Raw genomic sequence first — 18,652 nt, 5'->3', positions numbered from 1 at the left:
GGCGACGCGGCTTTCGGATGGCGCCCCGGTGAGCGGCGGGCGCAGGAGGAGGGGGTGCAGGAGGAGGAGGAGAAGGGCGGAGGAGGAGGAAGAGGATGGGGCTGGGCAGGGCGGGCGGTGAGCTCAGCCCGCTGCTCCCCTTGCCTTGCAGGTGGCCATCAAAAGGGTGCCACGGAACCGCGTCCGGCACTGGGGAGAGCTGGTGAGTGAGCGGGGGCCAGCGGGAGAAGCCGGGGCGTGCCGGGCGGGGACGAGCCGAGGCCCGGCAGGGTGGAATCCGCCAGGACGCCTCAAGGGAGAGCGGGCGTGCGGCCACTGGAGGGTGCAGAACATCCCGGGCAGGGTGAGCGCTTCCCCACCCCTGGCAGGGCCTCTGCCCCACTGACGGCATCGTGGTCCTCCCACAGCCCAACGGCACCAGCGCACCGCTGGAGATCGTGCTGCTGGACAGGGTCTCCACTGGCTTCCCTGGTGTGGTCCAGCTGCTGGAGTGGGTGGAGCTCTCCAACGACATCGTGATGGTGCTGGAGCGCCCGGAGCGGTGTCAGGACCTCCAGCATTTCATTCGGGCACGGAGGTTCCTGTCCGAGGAGGTGGCGCGGGAGCTGTTCCGCCAGGTCCTGGAAGCCGTGCGGCACTGCACCAGCTGCGGGGTCCTGCACAGGGACATCAAACCCCAGAACATCTTGGTTGACCTGGCTACCGGGCAGGCCAAATTGATTGACTTTGGCTGTGGCACCTACCTGCAAAAGACAGCATACACTCAATTTGCAGGTGAGCCCACGCAGGGGTGTGCTCCCGGTCCCAGCATCTCATGGCCCAGCCTGGGTGTGGCAGCAGGGACTCTCCCTTTTGCTGCCAGACACGGCACTGAGTCTTCAGCCAAGTGGCTTTTGAGCAGGGGTGTGTGAGGGGCCAGCTTCCAGCCCTGCTGGCAGCCTTTGCCAGCCACTCTGCCCAGGACTGGCGCTGGGGCTGGGGCAGACAGCTCGACAAAAACACCTGTGGGTGAGAGTAGCAGAGAAGCGGGGGCTAGAAGCAGTGCAGCAGCCAGTTTGGTGTGCAGGCAAGAATGGGCTTGGGCTGCTCTGCCTGCCTTATTTGCCCTGGCTTCATAATGTTTTTTGGGGCAATGCAGGCAGGGAGGATGAGGGCATGGTTTTTCCCCGGCGCTGGGTGGGTTTTTCCTTTGGATGTCATGGCCAGGCCTTGCCACGGCTTCCGCTGCCCCCTTCCGACACTAGTAGCTTTTTTTCCAACCCTGAGTTTGTAAACAAGTCACTGGTGCTGGTGAGAGAGCAGCAGGTCACCCCACGTGCCACTGGTGCAGCCCCCGCATGCCCAGGGATGCTGGGGCCAGGCTCTGGGAGCAGCAGCATCCCCCTGATGAACTCCATCTGTATTCCATAGGAACACCATCCTACAGCCCCCCGGAATGGAGCCACTGTGGCTGGTACTATGGCAAGCCAGCTACCATCTGGTCCCTGGGCATCCTGCTGCACCAGATGGTCTGTGGAAGACACCCTTTCAGGAGGGGTCAGAAGATCAGCTGGGACCATCAGCTCTCCCTGCCACAACGGCTCTCTCAAGGTGGATGCTCATCTCTGGGCACGGGGGGAATACCAGTGCTGGGAAACAGCAGTTGGCTTGTGAGCATCCTGCTTTGGCAGCTGCTGAGGAGGTGGCACATGTCCTGCTCTCCTGATCTCCTCCAAAACAGGGAATTGGTGGGAAAGTTTAGGCCCAGCTCTGAGCACATGCAGCATGGCCTGGGCATGGGAATAGTGGGACAGGAGCTTTCTCCAACTGACTGGCGGCTTCTGGTTTCTCTCCCCAGATTGCCAAGATCTGATCAGGTGGTGTTTATCAGTGCACTCCTTGGACAGGCCCTCATTAGAAGACCTGTTCTGTGATCCTTGGATGCAGGATACTCACCTGCCATAGAAGAAGGGAGCGAGCCACAGGCACACTTTGATGCAGGGCCCTGGTAAGTTCCAGCTGCACACATGCCTCGGCGATCAGAAGCAGAGCAACCCAGACTTTTTGTCCTGCCTGTGTCACTGCGCAGGGCTCATGGGATGGGCACAGGCAGCCCTCGTGCTGGAGCCGAGCTGCTCTGCCCAGCACTGGTGGCTGCCATCCAGGCTGGTTTTGCTTGTCCTGGTTCACTGACAGCTGGGGCCCTGGGCAGAGCCCTGAGAGCCTGGTCTCACCCCCAGGGAACGAGAAGGAGCCCCTGGAGAAGCTGGACAAGGTGGGGCTGCTGCTGCTGGAGACAGCGAGGACAACATCAAGGATGAAAACCTCTTCTGGGACCTGGCCACCACAAAGGTGAAGATGATTGACTTCGATTCTGGCACCTTCTTCAAAGCCAGGCTCCACAGCCAATTTGCAGATGAGTCCACGCACAGGGGGATGCTCCCAGATTTGGGCATTGCACGGCCTGTCCAGGAACCACAGGTTCCTCTCTTTGCTGGGGCAGGTCCAACTGATTGTTCAGTGGGCTGCCAAGATGCTTTTTGGCAGGGCTGGGGGCACAGGCTGGGGTGGTTACGAAATGGGAGTTGGCTCCTGGCCCTGCCAACAGCCCCCACCACCCACCGTGCCCTGGGCTGGGGCTGGGGCAGCCAGCCTGACACAAACAAACCCCCCAGGTGGGAGCAGAGGTGGGACTCCAGAGCCTGTCCATGGGCTGCTTTGCTTTGCAGGCAAGGAAGGGCTTGGGCTGCTCCACTGCCCTTGTTTGCTTTGGGATCACCATTTTTTTGGGGGGCAGTGCAGGGGGGAAGAGTGAAAGCATGGGCTTCCCTCACTGGTGGGTGGGTTTTTCCCAAGCATGTCGGAATTGGCCCTTCCTCAAGCCCCTGACAGAGATCACATCTTTTACCTTTTCCCTTGTTTCCCCTTTTTGTCTGTTAATTTGTTGTTTGTTTTTCTAAAGGAAGTGTTCTAGGTGGTGTCCAGTTTGGATTGGGAAGTGCTTGGGACCAGCTGTGGCGTGGATGGGCCGCGCCCTTGGAGAAGGCTGAGGACGTGGTTTGGGAGCAGCTTTTCTTCCAGCGGCGGATGGCGTGAGGTGGGTCCCCGTCTTCTTGGCACAGGTGGGGTAAGCGCTTTTGGGAGATGGCAGCCAGCACAGGAGCATCTTGCTCTGGGCAGCTGCTGAGGGCTGGATGCGCCATGGCTGGCTGCAGGCTGGGCACACGTCCTGCCAGCAATGATGGGCAGCTTTGGGCCCAGCCCTGAGCACGGCCAGCGTGGCCTGGGCACCGCGGGCGGCTGGGACAAGGGCACAGGAGCCTTCAGCTGACGGGCGGTTTCTGGTTTCTGTCCTTGCAGCCGGGCTCTGCGGGTGCTGAGGCTGCTCTGGGCTCTGCCAGGGCTCTGCTGGGCTCAGCACCGGGCCGGAATCAGCCAAAGAAGAAACGGTGTGCCCTGCAGCAGAGACTTGCCTTGAGCATTTTGGCAATGCAGCTCAAGTTTGCAGTGTACATCTCCAAGAGAAAACATGATACCGCCCAAAAAATAAACTTCTTCAATACCTTCTGAAATGAAATCAATCTGGGATGGCCCCAAATGACATTTTTAAGCTTGCTCAAGCTGTAGCTCAGCTCTTCTCTGAACAGTTCTGTCCTCCACCTGCCTTTTCCTTCACAATGCTCTCTATTTTTCCCCAGTGAGTTCCCAGCCCATGCCAGTCTCCATCACACTGTTGCCTTCCTTGGTGCCCCTCAGCATGAGGAAGACTGAGTCCCAGGCTTAGGGACTGTCACTGGCTGAAGAGTAGCAATGTCTCAGTGGCCCAGAGACATTTTAGTGTCATTCAGAGCTGCTCTCCAGCCCTCAGCTCTCCTCACTGCTGAGTTCCCACTCCCTTTTTGTCGTCCTTCCAGCAGGATGACCAAGGGGCTCTTGGATGTCTCTGTATCCATGCACAGAAGGCTCTGTCTGCGCCAGGGTTTCCATAATGTCTTTGTACCCATGGGTATGGAATGAACACAGAGAGGGAAAGTGTCAGGCACGGTGCTTGTGCACTCCTTCCTTTCTATACAAGACACATCCATGCACACCTCACATACAGATGTATTAAAAGGATAGGGATGGATAGAGATTTTCCACAGAGCTCTAACTTTGGCTCACTTGTAAGCCGGAAGCCAGGGGATTTTTTCCCAGCTTTGTGTGAGTAGGTGTCTAAGAGCTGAGGAGAGCAGCATTTAGAAGCAGTTTCAGGATTTCTAGGCAGGAAATGGAGCTGACAACCATCAGTGTAACTCGCTGTATTCATTGGGATGGGCTGCTGGTTCTTTTGGAATATGGCACAATGGAGAGACAAGACTTGGAACAATCCCAGCTCTCTGTGGATTTGTGCAAAGGGAGAGCAGCAGGAAAACTTTGTGTCTGCTTTGGGGGACACAAGGTCCACGGAGCTGGGGTGGCAGAGGGAAACGCGGGCTGGTGGCAGGTGAAGTCCTGTTTCATGACATCCCAGAGTGGCACAGGACAAAGCTAAAAGCACCCACCACCCCACTGATGAAATCCTTGGGCTGCTACACACAGTATAGGAAAAACTGCTGTCACACAATCCATTGGGATTTAAAACTTTCATTTGCAACACTTTTGCTCCAAGTTTCAAACTGCCAAATTTTTACACTCAAGATGCAGTCGTACACAATCCATCTTTCAATTTCCTATTGCTTTAAGTTTAAATTTACTTCATATTAGGAAATAATTCCAACATCTGCAAAAGAATGCAGCTGATGAATCCTTGCCACGAGCACATTTACAAAGCAACTGAGTTCTCATTTCAAAACATCACTTACATCTTTTTAATCCACAGTTATGGAAGACTTTTAACTACACGGTTTTGGGGCAGTTTTTATCTTTTGTATTTTTTCCGGTTTTCTCTTTTTTTTTTTTCTTTCTTTCTTTCTTTTTTTTTTTTTTTTTTTTTTTTTTTTTTTTTTTTTTAACAGAAAACACATCCTAAAGAATGTGCTTCCTTTGTTTCCTGTTCCTGTATGGAGCAGCTCCCTTCCCACTGGCCCTGCAGGGCTGAGGCTTTTCCCCGTTGCTGGGCACAGACTGATGGAGCAGCACTGCTGAACACGGGGACACAGAGGGAGCAGAAGCAGCTGCCTGTGTCCACCTGCAGCTCCAAGGCCCAAACTGGTTCCCCCCTGTCCCAGCTGTTGGGGGGTCACACTTTTATTGGGGTCCCTCATCTATTCAGTCCCCACCCTCCCCGGGCTGCTGGGAGTCCCAGGAACCCAAAAAGCTCCCCCCTCTTCTGTCTCCCCACTTACGGGTACTGGGACTGACTGGGCTCATACTGGGAGTGACCGGTGTTATAAATGCATATTATAAACTTGGCTTTTTGCAAGATGTGTTCTATATGGTTAAGAATATTGTGTAATGATATAAGTTTTTTTTAGTTCTGCTATTAGTAAAGAAAATTAGGCATGGAGGTACTAGATGATATAGTATGCTTAAACTGTCTGTTTGGTCGGGATAACATCTAGAGAACATGTAAAGGAGACTCTGCTATTGAGATACCAACTATCAGCATCTACCATCTGAAGAAAGTATGGACCAAGGCCCAAGCTGGAGGTGATAATGAAGACACAGCCAAGAAACACGCATGCCCTAAAACAGCGGACCCAAGGAGGGACCATGCAAAACAGTTCCCGGAATATGGAAACTAGTTTATGGAAAAATATGAACATTCAACAGGTTGATACAATGGAAATGGTATTTAAAGAATGACTCTGATACAGCAGAGTGTGGACTTGGCTAAATGCCAAGTCAACCGGCCAAACGTACTTAGCTTTTTTTTAATCTCCTAACTGACTCATTTTCTATTAAACCTGTTTCTGAAAATTTACATAGAAAGTGAACCTTGTTTTTCACAGACTGGGCTCATACTGGGACTGACCGGGCTCATACTGGGAGCAGCCACTGCCGGCACCGGGACCCCCCAAAAATACCTCCCGGGGAGCGCCCGATGTCCCCCCGAGGGGCATCTGCTGCTCGGCTTTGGATCCCCGCGAGCTCCAAACATCCCCCCAACAAACCCCAAACCCAGGGACCCCCCGGGATATTTGGGGCGAGCTCCCCCTCCCCGGCCCCCTGCGGGATGGGGGCGATGATCCCGGCGGTGCCGCCAGTTCAGGGAGCGCTGGAGCCGCCGCTCCCTCCGCTCGTCTTCTCCTCCCGCTCCTGCCGCCGCTACGCCTCTTCCTCCCTCCCTCCTCCTCCTCCCCCAGGCCCGGGCCCGGCCTGGGAGGGCGGGGCCAAGGAAAGGGCGGGAACTGGGACAGAAAAGGGGCGGGGTCAAGGGAACGCGCGGTCCTAAAACCGCCCGGTTTCGCCTAAAATCGCCAATTGTGCCGAAAATCCACCGTAAATTCACCAGGTTTAGCTTCAAATCATCCAAATGGGCCAAAAATCTCCGGGAATGGGACCAAGACCGAGACAAGATCAGCACCGGAACCCGCAGCAACACCAAGGCTGAGACCGTCACCGCAACTGAGACCGGCCCCGCACAGGCACCGGCACTGGGACCGACATCGAGACCGACACCAAAACCGGCACCAGAACTGGTACCGGGACCAAGACTGAGACCACGACCGACACTGCGACCGGCACCGGGAGCGCTTCGGAACCGGCCCCGGGAAGGCTCCAGGACTGCGGCCAGAACCGAGACCGGCAGCGCTCCGGGACAGACCGAGACCGGCACCGGAACCAGCACCGACACTGGCGCTGATCCGAGACCGAGACTGAGACCGAGCCCGAAACCGGGACGGGGATCGGACCCGGAATCGCCGCGATCGCTCCGGGGAGTTTTGGCCGCGCCTCCGGGCGGGACTGGGCGGGACCGAGCTGGGAGACTCGGAGCTTCCCAAGGCTGAAAATGACTCCTTTAGATTTTCGAATGTGTCTCCCTTAGTATTTTACACAGACCAATCTGATTGGTGACAAAAAAAGACAAACCTCATCAATCACACTGGTCAGACCAGAAGGACATCAAGAAGAAGTCTCTCCTAGGAAAAGGAATGAAAAACAATGCTACAGTTTTTAGAAAAACACTCCTCTTGTTTACAGAAAATTCCCTGAGAAAAGAATTTCACAAAACTAAAAGATCTCAGGCATGAAAGCAGGGCTACAATCTCTCTTGGCTTTTGCAGTACAAAGAGAGGGAGAAGAGAAAATAACTAAGGTCTAATCAAAAGGATAATCGGCAAGGTGACTTCCCAACACGGAACACAGGGAATGTGGGTCACCGGGGCTCTGCCCAATGTGGCTCCTCCAGTGGGGGCTGGAGCTGGAGCAGAGCTCAAAGCTCTTTCTGCACCGGGGGCACTGGCAGGGCTTTCCTGATGCTGCCTTGGTTGGTGTTGGGTCAAGGCTGAGCTCTGTGATAAGCTCTTCCCACACTGGGGACACTCTTGGGGCCTCTCCCCAGTGTGGATGCGCCGGTGGATGATGAGGTTGGGGTTGTGCCTGAAGCCCTTCCCGCAGTCAGGGCAGCGGAAGGGCCTCTCCTCTGTGTGTGTCTGCTGGTGTTCAAGGAGCTTGCTGCTGACCCGAAACCCCTTTCCACACTGGCAACACTTGTAGGGCCTCTCCCCAGTGTGGATTTTTAGATGCAAGCTCAGGCTGGCTCTGTGGCTGAAGCCCTTCCCACATTCCCCACACTTGTACGGCCTTTCTCCAGTGTGGATGTTCTGGTGCTGGATCAGGTTGATTTTCTGGCTGAAGCTCTTCCCACATTCCCCACACTTGTAGGGCCTTTTCCCAGTGTGGATTCTATGGTGAAAGATCAGCCTGGACCTCAGACTGAAGTTCTTCCCACATTCCCCACACTCATAGGGTCTCTCTCCGGTGTGGATGCTTTGGTGGCTGATCAGACTTGAACTCTGGATGAAACTCTTCGCACATTCCCTACACTCATAGGGCCTCTCCCCAGTGTGGATCTTTTGGTGTAGCCTCAGGTTGGCTCTCTGCCTGAAGCCCTTCCCACATTCCCCACACGTGTACGGCCTTTCCCCAGTGTGGATGTTCTGATGTTCAGTCAGGGTGGCTCTCTCTGTGAAGCTCTTCCCACATTCCCCACACTCGTAGGGTCGTTCCCCTGTGTGGAACATCTGGTGGCGGAGTAGGCTGGACCTCTGGCTGAAGCTCATCCCACATTCCCCACACTCGTAGGGCTTCTCCCCAGTGTGGATCCTTTGGTGGAAGTTCAGGTTGGCTCTGCCCCTGAAGCCCTTCCCACACTCCCCACACTTGTACGGCCTTTCCCCAGTGTGGATGTTCTGGTGCTGGATCAGGTTGATTCTCTGTCTGAAGCTCTTCCCACATTCCCCACGCTCGTAGGGCCGTTCACCTGTGTGAATGCTTTGGTGGCAGATCAGGTTGTTGGCCTGGCTGAAGCTCTTCCCACACTCGGAGCACTTGTGGGGCTTCTCCCCATCACGAAGCTGCTCATGGACCACCAGCTCTGAGCTCTGGCTCCATCTCCGGCCGCCTTCCCGGCCCGGCCTGGCTCTTTCCTCCTCACATCCTCGCCAGCTGCGTTTGCAGCCCCTCCTCCTCAGGGATCTCCGGCCCTTTTCCTCTCCGTTGCATTCCTGCGCCGTGGAGTCGCTCAAAACGGCCTCTGCCACGAGCTTCTGCCGCGGGGATTTGTCCTCCCTGCTCTCCATGCTCGGCTCCTTGTCTGGGGGAGGAAGGACAAGGACAGGATGGGATTTGCCTCCGTGTCACAGGGAAGGGGAAGGAGATCACCCGTCTGCTCGGTGCCTGCCCTCCCCGGGCTGCGGCGAGTCCCAGGAACCCTTAAAGCTCCCCCCTCTTCTGTCTCCCCACCTACGGATACTGGGAGTGACCGGGCTCATACTGGGAGTGACCGGGCTCATACTGGGACTGACTAGGCTCATACTGGGAGCAGACACTGCCGGCACCGGGACCCCGAACCGCTTTCCCGCCCATCCTGCCCCTCCAGCCCCAGCGGGGTCCCGGCAATTCCAGGGGCTCTGCCGACACCGGGACACCCCAAAAACCCCAAAAACCCCAAACCCAGGGACCCCCCGGGATATTTGGGGCGAGCTCCCCCTCCCCGGCCACCTGCGGGATGAGGGGCGATGATCCCGGCGGTGCCGCCAGTTCAGGGAGCGCTGGAGCCGCCGCTCCCTCCGCTCGTCTTCTCCTCCCGCTCCTGCCGCCGCTGCGCCTCTTCCTCCCTCCCTCCTCCTCCTCCCCCGGGCCCGGGCCCGGCCTGGGAGGGCGGGGCCAAGGAAAGGGCGGGAACTGGGACGGGAAAGGGGCGGGGTCAGGGACAGGGCGGGAATCGTGAGGGGAAAGAGTCGGGGCGAAGGCGACGCGCGGTCCTAAAACCGCCCGGGTTCGCTTAAAATCACCAAAAAGCGCCTAAATGTCTCCAAAAGGGCCTAAAATCCACCCTAACACGGATCAGGTTTGGCCTCAAATCACCCTAAGAGGCCTGCAATCCCCACAAAGTGGCCTAAAATCACCCAAAGGGCACTAAAAGCCACCCTATAGCCACAGGGTTCGGTCTAAAATCAGCCCGTTGGGGATAAAATCATCTAAAGGGGTCTAAAACCAACCAATATCGTCTAAAATTGCCCCGACTGGTTTAAATCCACACAAAATGGGAAAAAATCCCCTTAAAACTCCTAAAAAGGGCGTCAAATCAACCCTGAAAAGACCTGGTTTGGCTTAAAATCAATGAAATGTACCTAAAGCCCACCCGAAAACCCACCAGATTTGGCCTAAAATCATCCAAAGGGGCCGAAAATCCACCCTAAACCTGCCCAGTTTGGCCTAAAATTACCCAAACCCGCCTAAAATCTCCGGGACTGGGACCGAGAGCGGGACCGAGAGCGGCAGCGGAACCAGCCCCGAGACTGGCACCGCCCAGGGACGGGGACTGAGAACGAGATTGGCGCCGGGAGCGCTCCGGGACCAAGAGCGGCACCGGGACCGGCACCGGGACCGGCACCGCCCGGAGACCGGGACTGAGACCGGCAAAAAATGGCTCGAACGGCACCAGAAACGCCCCTAAAGAGACCAAAAATGCCCGAAAAGTGACAGAAAATGGCCACAAAATGGCCCCCAAATGACCCAAAACTGACTAGAAATGCCACCGAAATTACAAAATATGGCTGAAAATGACCCAAAGCGTGACCAAAAATGACCCAAGAGTGACAGAAAATTGCCCAAAATGCCGCAGGATGGGGGAGCGCCCGGAGACACAGAATTCCCAAAAAATTTAAAAAAAAAAACCCCCAAAACTGCATACAAAAGGAAAACTATAGAAAAAAACAAACTGAAAAAAGCCTCAAAATAGCTCAAAAAAGAAAAAAACCCAGAAAATACCTCCAAAAATTCCAGTAATATTCCCAAAATTTCTCAGACTACCCAGAATTTCCCAAATTCCAAAAAATGTCCAAAAATTTCCCTAAACACCAACAAAAATCACCCAGAAAATAAAAGAAAAAAAAAAAAAAACAAAACACAAAAACCCCAAACCCTTAAAATGTCCAGAAATATTTTAAACCCCCCCAAACTCCCCAAAAATTCTCCAAAATTATCTAAAAATCCCCCAACTCCTCAGATTTCTCAAAATTCCCAACATATTCCCCAAAGCCCGCAAACAGCAACAGAAAACACTCTAAAAATGCAAAAACACCACCCCAAAAGTCCTAAAAATACCTCAAAAATCCCCTCAGAATACACAAGACGTCCCCCAAAATGAAAAAAAATCCCTCCAAAATTCCCAAAAATCCCACGACCCCCCAGAACTGCCCAAATCCTTGAAAATTCACAGAAATTCCTACACTTGCTCTCAATGAAGTTGTGCAGCAGGCAGGACTTGCCCGTGCCGTGCTGCCACTCACCGAGAACTTGAAGAGGATATCTAGGAAAAAGAATTCCCCAAATTCCCAAGTTAGGACCCAAAATTACCCAAAATTCCCACGCTTGGACAGAAAATTCCACAAGTTCCTACGTTTGGACCCAAAATTCCTCCAAAATTCCCCAAAATTCCTAACAGAGGCCCCAAAATTAAAAAAAAAAAAAATCCCAACAGAGCGCCCAAAATTGCCCAATTTGGACCCCAAATTTCCAAGAATTAGCTGTACAGAGCCAAAAATTCACAAAAATTTCCTTTATGGGCCCCAAAACTCCACTATAGAGATGCCAAGACTCCCCCAGATCCCCTCACATCCCATGCAGAGAACCCCAGATCCCCTATAGGGTCCCCCAGGCGCCCCCGGACCCTCTATCGAGCCCCTACATATCCCCTCAGACCCCCTGGGGACCTCCAGACCCCCCCAGGCCCCCCAAATCCCCCACAGGGACCCACAGACACCCCCAGACCTCTCCGGACCCGCTACAGGCTCCCGCTGACCCCTAGAGATCCCCTACAGACCCCCCAAATCCCCCAAAACGCCACAGAGACCCCCCAAATCCCCCACAGACACCCAGACCCCATTTAGGGACGCCCGGAGTCCCTTTACGGACCCCGCTGGACCCTCTACAGAGCCCCAGACCCCGATAGAGCCCCGAGACCCGCCCAGCCCCCTTTAGGGATCCCCAGACCGCCCTAAAGCCCCTACAGACCGCCCCAAATCTCCTGCAGATCCCCCACCAAATCCTCTAAGGAGACTTCCAGGTCCTCTCAGATCCCTATAGATCCCCTATAGATCCCCTATAGATCCCCTATAGATCCCCCATTCCCCCACCGCAGGTCTCGGACACGCCGGAGCCGGCTCGGGAGACCGGGAACAAAGATGGCGACGCTCGGGAGAGCCACTTCTGGGTCGTCTGCGCATGCGCTGAAGGAACGCGCCAACAGATAGGCGGGGCCCAAGGGAAAAGGGGCGTGGTCAATGAAAGGGCGGGGAACGAATGGAACGAGGCGGGGTCAGAGAAGGGGCGGGAACTGGGAGGGGAAAGGGGCGGGGTCCAGAAAATGGCGGGAATTCTGAGGGGGGGAATGGGCGGGGTCAAGGGAACGCGCGGTCCTAAAAGGGCCCGGTTTGGCTTAAAATCACCGAAAAGACCCTAAAATCTCCGGCACCGAGACCGAGACCAGCACCAGAAACGGCACCAGCACCAAGACCGAGACCGAATCCGGAACCGAGACCGGCACCGCTCCGGGACCGGCACTGTGGGACCGACACCGAAACCGGCACCAGAACTGGTACCGGAACCAAGACTGAGACCGACACCGACACTGGGACCGGCGCCGGGAGCGCTTCGGAACCGGCACCGGCACCAGGACTGCTCCAGGACTGCGGCCAGAACCCAGACCGGGAGCCCTCCGGGATCGAGACCGAGACCGGCACCGGAACCAGCACCGAGACTGGCACCGCTCCGGGACCAAGACTGGAATTGGCACTGGGAGCACTCCGGGACCAAAAACGGCACCGGCACCGCTCCGACACCGAGACTGAGACCAGGACTGAAACTGGAACCGGCACTGGCACCGAGACTGGCACCGCTCCGGGATCGAGATCCGCACCGCGACCGGAATCAGCACCGGGAGCGCTCCGGGACCGAGACTGAGACCGAGGCCGAAACAGGGACCGGGATCGGACCCGGAATCGCTCCGGGATCGGCTCCAGGATCGCTCCGGGACCGCCGCGTTCGTTCTGGGGAGTTTTGGCCGCGCCCCCGGGCGGGACTGGGAGGGACGGGGAGGTTGCCCTGGGCCGGGCGGGACCGCCTCGGTTCGCATCGTTCCGAGGCGGCCACCCCGGTCCAGATGATCCCAGTCTCTATGGTTCTGATCCAGATGGTCCAGCCTGTGAAATCCCAGTCCATGTGATCCCAGTCCATGTGATCAAGAACTCTCCAAGTTTGATTTACTATCAAACCACATCCCACCCACCCAGCCCCACACAATCCCGATCCCAACATCTGCCCACAAAAATATCCCCAAACCAACTGTTCCATTTAGAGTTGTAACCCGTTCATTCTTATCCCATCCCCACTCACGTGGACCACCATGATACCCTGAGGTTGCCAGGTTCAGGTGACGACTTCTGGGATGTGATTCTTGAGTACTGGTATATCTAACAGTGGCTTCAGACCACGGCCACTCAGCTGGCTCCTGGCCATGGGAGTGTGGCAGGATACAGAGAAGTATTAATAATGTTAACATGGTTATTTTGTTTTCATGTCACTTGAAGTGTCCCCTCGGAGTTCTCCTGCAATAGCAAAACACAGAAAAAGCTGCCACCTAAGGGCAGAACATTAAAACGATGGAATTATCCAGCGGGTATTTATCCGATGTTCTTTTCCTAAGGCATCAGATACTATCCACGCAACTTTATTCAGAGAAGTTTTCAACACAAGTGGTACTTATCCCACCGTAGGGAGGTCTACCAAAACAGGGTGTCCCGGGTCATGAACTGGATTTTCGGGATCATTTGGTCCTCTTTGTGAGGAGATTAAGCTCAGAGGATTTGGGCAAAAAGCAGTAATTTTGGGGCACCCATTTACCCCCCATCTTTCATTTTCACTTTGCACAGCTTTATGCAACCGGCCATCCCAGCCTCCCTCTTGTGGTTTCAGAAGTCGTTTTAAAAGACCGTTAGTCCTTTCTACAATTCCGTTAGCTTGAGGGTAATAGGGAGTGTGAAAAGTCCATTTTATCCCTTCACCTTTTGCCCATTCCTGTACTACTTTAGCAGTAAAGTGTGACCCATTATCAGATTGAATTTCCTGTGGTTTTGGGAAAGTCCCGAACCATATCTGCAATGCTTTAACAGTGTTTTCCCCTGTAGCCCTTTTAAATGCCTCGGCTTGAACTGATCCAGATGTAATCTCAACCCCCACTAACACAAAATGTTTACCTCCTGATTGCTTAAAGGGACCCATGTAATCTACCTGCCATGCATCCCATAAGCCTTTACCTGTCCTCAAGTGTAGTGGGTCATCCTCTAAAGGATGTCTTTCTAGCCGTTTGCGACGCTGCTCACAGGCTGAAATGCAGGTGTTACACATTTCTCTGGTAACGGGCCAAGCCCGGGCATGAGCTTCCTTGTATAAATCTTTTGTACCTGTGTGTTGTCGTTTTACATGCAGCCATTCTAATAAGTGCTCCCAATCTTCAGTGATTTCATCCTTTTTCAGAGGACTTAATTTTGCTAATTCATCAGCTCTGTTATTCCATTCTCCTGCTGGATTATCATCTGTCTGGTGAGAGGCTACCCACCCTACAGCAAAATTCCCTTGACTTGCAATTTGTAAAATTTCTTGCCACTTTTCTTTCTGCCACACTGAAATTCTGTTAACTTCCCAATCATTCTGTTGCCAGAAAGGCAGCCATTCAGTGCAGCCCTTATATACAGCATAGGAGTCAGTGTAAATACAGACAAGAGAGGTGTTTTGTGCCTCCCTCTGGAAAACACTCCAAACAGCTCTAAGTTCCCCAATTCGGGCACTGCCTTCCCCTTCTGTAATGATCCGCTCTCCAGAAGAAGTGTGCAAAGCTGCAGCTCTGTATTTCCACACTTTTCCTTCACGCTTAGCTGAGGCCTCAGTAAACCATGAATGTGCTGTTTGCTCAGGGGAGAAGGGAGGGGCTATTTTAAGAACTGAGGCAGGTTTGTCTTGGCTGCTGTTCAGATTCTCTGTGTCTTGTACTGGTAAATTTTTCACAGCGCCTTCAGTAATTGAAAAGATGTTATTATAATGCTCTATTTGTGCATACCATTTCCTTACTGAGGCTCGTTGTGCTACCCCTTCGGGAGGTGGAGTCCCTGTGATCACTATTTTAATGACTTTAAAGGGACCTCTCAACACAATTGGTTGTTTTCTTGTGATTTTTTCTACTTCTATAAGAGCCTGGGTAACAACAAATAAGCCTTTCTCCCAAGTTGTATATCTTTTTTCAGCATCTTTCAAGCCACAGGAGTAGAAGCTAACAGGTCTGATTGGGCCTTCAGGACCCCTTTGCCATATATGTACTGACAATCCTGAGGTAGCAAATCCCCATTCTACCTGAAAAGGATCTGCTGGGTGGATAGGGCCTAGGGCCTGATGAGCTGTGGCTTCAAAAATCAACAATTGTAATGCTTCTTCCTGAGAAGGGCTCCAGTCCCATTTTACTCCCTTTCTCAACAAATCATCAAGAGGTCTGGCAATAATTGAAAAATCTGGAATGTGTTTTCTCCAAAATACCAATAGTCCTAGAGCTTGTTGGAGTTCTTTTCGAGATTCGGGCATCTTGATTTGATCTGAAGAAGTTAGGGTGTCTGGTGGGATGCATGTCACACCTCCTTTCCACCAGATGCCTCAAAATTTCACTTCTTGAGAAGGTTTTTGTATTTTTTCTGAGGGGATCTGCAAACCAAGGCTTTCTAAGTGGGAAATTATTTTCTGTTGAACATCCTCCACTACTTCTCTTTCTTCCCCTCCCACTAAAATATCATCTATGGATTGGTAAACAGCTACAGTGTCAGGTTTAGATAGTTCTTCTAATTCTTGGGCTAAAGCATGGTGGGCTAAAGTGGGGGAGTGTCGCTACCCTTGGGGTAGACGTGTGAAGGTATATTGCTGTCCCTCCCATGTAAAGGCAAAACGGTCCATATCTTCTTGTTGTATGGGTATGATCAAAAACATGTCTTTAACATCTATTGTTGCCATAATAGAGTGAGCTTTTTCCTGAATTGATATTATTAATTCAGCTGTATTTGGGACCGCTGCTGTAAGAGGGTCTGTGTTGGCATTAAGCCGTCTGTAATCAACTGTCAGTCTCCACTTTCCATTGGGTTTTTTAACTGGCCAGATTGGTGAGTTAAAAGGGCTGTGAGTGTTAACAATTACTCCTTGATCTTTCAATTCCTGAATGACTGGCTTGATGCCATCTTTAGCACCAGAGGGTAAAGGATATTGTTTCACAGAAGTGATTTTGCTGAACGGTAGGGAAGGAGCTGTTTGTAGCAGCCTGATGTTAAGGCTGGGAGCTCCGAAAGACCAGAGAAAGCCCTCTGAGTCTTCCCATTGTCTCCCAGCAAGTATATTGTTGGGGGTTGGGTTTGTTCCTTCTTTCTCTGGGGAATTTTTTCCCCACGGGTTGCCAAGGGGACCGGGTGTTGGATACTTGAGAGTGCTTGGCTGAAACAAAGAGATGGACAAAAGGTGGAAGGGGGAGATAACGCAGGTAAAAGACACAGCTTGAGGCAGCTGCGTGCTTTTCTGCTTCCGGCGTTCGGGAGACGCGTGTCGGCCGCTCCTCGAGGATCTCAGCCGCCGCAAAGCCCGCCGAGCAGAAGCTGCGCCGCTTTTCTGCCTCGCCTTCGAGCTGCTTCGGCGCTGCTCCTCTTGCTGCAGCGTGACCCTGCACCCCCTGCGCTGCCGGGACATCCTGCCCCTGCCTGCCGGGACACCCTGCCATCCCAGCTACCAGCCCGGGACTTTTTCCACTGTTCCAGCTTGGTGCTCTGAGGATCCTGCAGGGACACCGAAACCAAACTGCCCTGGGTTTTGTGAAACAAAGCCCTCAAGGTTCTTGGTACTGTTGTCGTTTGTCATTAATGCTGTAGTTGTTTGGTGGGGGGGGGGAGTTTTTTTGTGTTTGTTTGCTTTGTATTACATACTAGTAAAGAACTGCTATTCCTATTTCCCAAATCTTTGCCAAAGAGCCTCTGATTGTAATTTTACCTAGCAGATACCTGTCTTCCTAAACCAAGACATATATCCATCCCTAACAAACTGTCAGGAATGTTTCCAATGACCATTTGGACAGCTATTGGGTTGTCTTCTCCGGGCAGTGTGAGTTTTACTAGAGCCATACTCATAGACTCTGTAGTTCCTAGGGCATTTAAAACACAACATCGTTTTTTGCTGGGAACAAGCCCACACTTTTGGGCGTGTCTGATTTTCAATGCACTGATTTGGGCCCCTGTGTCCACAACAAAAGTTATTAATATTTGTTTGGGGCCAACTATTGCTGTAATCAATATGTCCCCTGTTCTCGGGTCCTTTGTGAGCTTCCTCAAAAACATCCAGTCTCCGTTTCTTCGCTCACTATCAAGAAACGGAGTTTCTAGTTTAAAGGAGGTTGGTGTGTTTCACTTCCCTGAAGCGGGGAGAGAGCATGCTGTGTCTCATTGCTTAAAACCTGTGTTGGGGAATGTTGTGGCTGGTTGCCCAAGGCTTGTGGAAGAGGAGGTGCACTGGGTTGTTGGTTGGATGATTCCAACACAATAGGTTTGGGACAGGGCCAATTGGAAATTATTTTAGCCGATTTATCATACGGCAATTTATCCATTACTTCTCGTGGAACTCCCCTTTCCAGCCCTAGCAACCACAGCTGCTGCCGGTTAGAAATTTGTTTTCCCTTTTCTGGTTTTTCATTAGGAGAAGCAATGTGCCTGACTCCTCTGGGTTTTTCTGGTTTGTCCTCTGAGTACTTCACTGGTCCATATTTTCTACTGTAACTTATTAACTCCTCTGCTACCTCACTCCATGTCCAAAGTTTATGACTGCTGTTAGATTGTGTGCTAGGAGTTGTAAAAGGTGAGGAGTCAGTGGAGTCAGTGGAACCAGTTTGATCTCTTGTATGGCCAAGAAATCTTTCAAGTCTATCTACCGAAGAGATAGATGCTATTGTTTTTTGAAGAAGAATTGCTGTTGGTTTAAGAGACTCTGGCAAACCTCGAATGAGGGGGGTCATAATCTCAGGTTTGACAGGCTGTTGCATTGGCGACTCACAGGCAGAGATTCATTTTCTTTCCTGTATCATTTGCAAGCATGCAGCTTTGTGTATGTTTTCTAGGAGTTGGTCTGAGGTGCCGACTATTGCCAGAGGGTCGCCCCTCTCAAGGGGGTTTAACCCCCTGCCCAGTAGGCTACACGCTGTGTCAGGGACCATGGAGCACGCGTGTTTCCTGTTGTTAAGAAAACTCCATGTCCCCAATAGCCACTTGCTTCTTGTTCACTTAATTTAATTTGGTCGCCCCCTGTGAGGGAAACTCTAAAAACATACTCCATCTCTGATTCACTAGGGAGGCGGAAGTATTCTTTCTTTAATTTAGCTAATTCAGTGGCCGTGTATGGTATTTCTTTGGTGGTTATGTGGGGATCATGATCCTCTTCATTTATATAATTATATTCTGTTTTGATGAGAGGTCTCAAGTTGGAGCAACAGTGTTCCCCACAATTTTGCATGTGTACTAATTCTTTCTGAGGGTATATTTGTTTAATGTTGTATGTCTCCTTTCCTTCTATTTCTGTGGGTGAATCTACAGATTTTAAGTTTTTGCTTCGCTCTTCTGCAAGAGAAATTTGCAGCAAATAATTCTGATTTCTTTCCTGTTCTAATTGTTTTTGCAAAGCTTCTACCAAATTTTGCAGGGATTCTATGACTGCTTTTTCTTCACTTACCCGCTCAAAACGGGTCTCTATGGCTGCCGAAAGACAGGCCCCCAAAACTGAGCAAAGAATGGTTTTATTTCTGCCCAGTTTGTATCTAGCATCATGTTGCAAAGAATATATTCTATCTACAATGTTTTTAAAGTTAAACCAATTATTCTGTGCCCACCTTTCTCCGTCTGGAGAAGGTCTAGCACTATGTTTTGCTAACAAAGCATAAAATGCATTCTTATGTTTTTCACTCATT

At 52.4% G+C, this 18,652-nt stretch overlaps 2 protein-coding genes across 2 annotated transcripts; one reads left to right on the top strand and one right to left on the bottom strand.

Moving 5' to 3' along the window:
- Positions 1-437: 437 nt before the first annotated feature.
- On the top strand, positions 438-2,258 carry LOC136303927 (serine/threonine-protein kinase pim-1-like). The gene is made up of 4 exons (XM_066207626.1): positions 438-774; positions 1,411-1,590; positions 1,838-1,987; positions 2,220-2,258. The coding sequence occupies exons 1-3, from the start codon at positions 519-521 to the stop codon at positions 1,942-1,944; spliced, it is 543 nt and encodes a 180-aa protein (XP_066063723.1). The 5' UTR covers positions 438-518; the 3' UTR covers positions 1,945-1,987; positions 2,220-2,258.
- A 4,813-nt stretch (positions 2,259-7,071) lies between these two features.
- Positions 7,072-11,298, bottom strand: LOC136303925 (zinc finger protein ZFP2-like). Its single transcript, XM_066207624.1, has 2 exons — positions 9,124-11,298; positions 7,072-8,716 (listed from the first exon to the last, which is right to left on the bottom strand). Exon 2 carries the CDS (start codon positions 8,700-8,702, stop codon positions 7,212-7,214), a length of 1,491 nt encoding a protein of 496 aa, XP_066063721.1. The 5' UTR covers positions 8,703-8,716; positions 9,124-11,298; the 3' UTR covers positions 7,072-7,211.
- Between the last annotated feature and the right edge of the window lie 7,354 nt (positions 11,299-18,652).

This window comes from Chamaea fasciata, unplaced genomic scaffold (assembly GCF_029207755.1).
Source record: "Chamaea fasciata isolate MVZ Bird 193981 ecotype frontalis unplaced genomic scaffold, bChaFas1.0.hap1 SCAF_43, whole genome shotgun sequence".
Taxonomy (NCBI): Eukaryota; Metazoa; Chordata; class Aves; order Passeriformes; family Sylviidae; genus Chamaea; species Chamaea fasciata.
The sequence above is the reverse complement of the archived record's forward strand: the minus strand, read 5'-3'. Positions and strand labels throughout refer to the sequence as shown.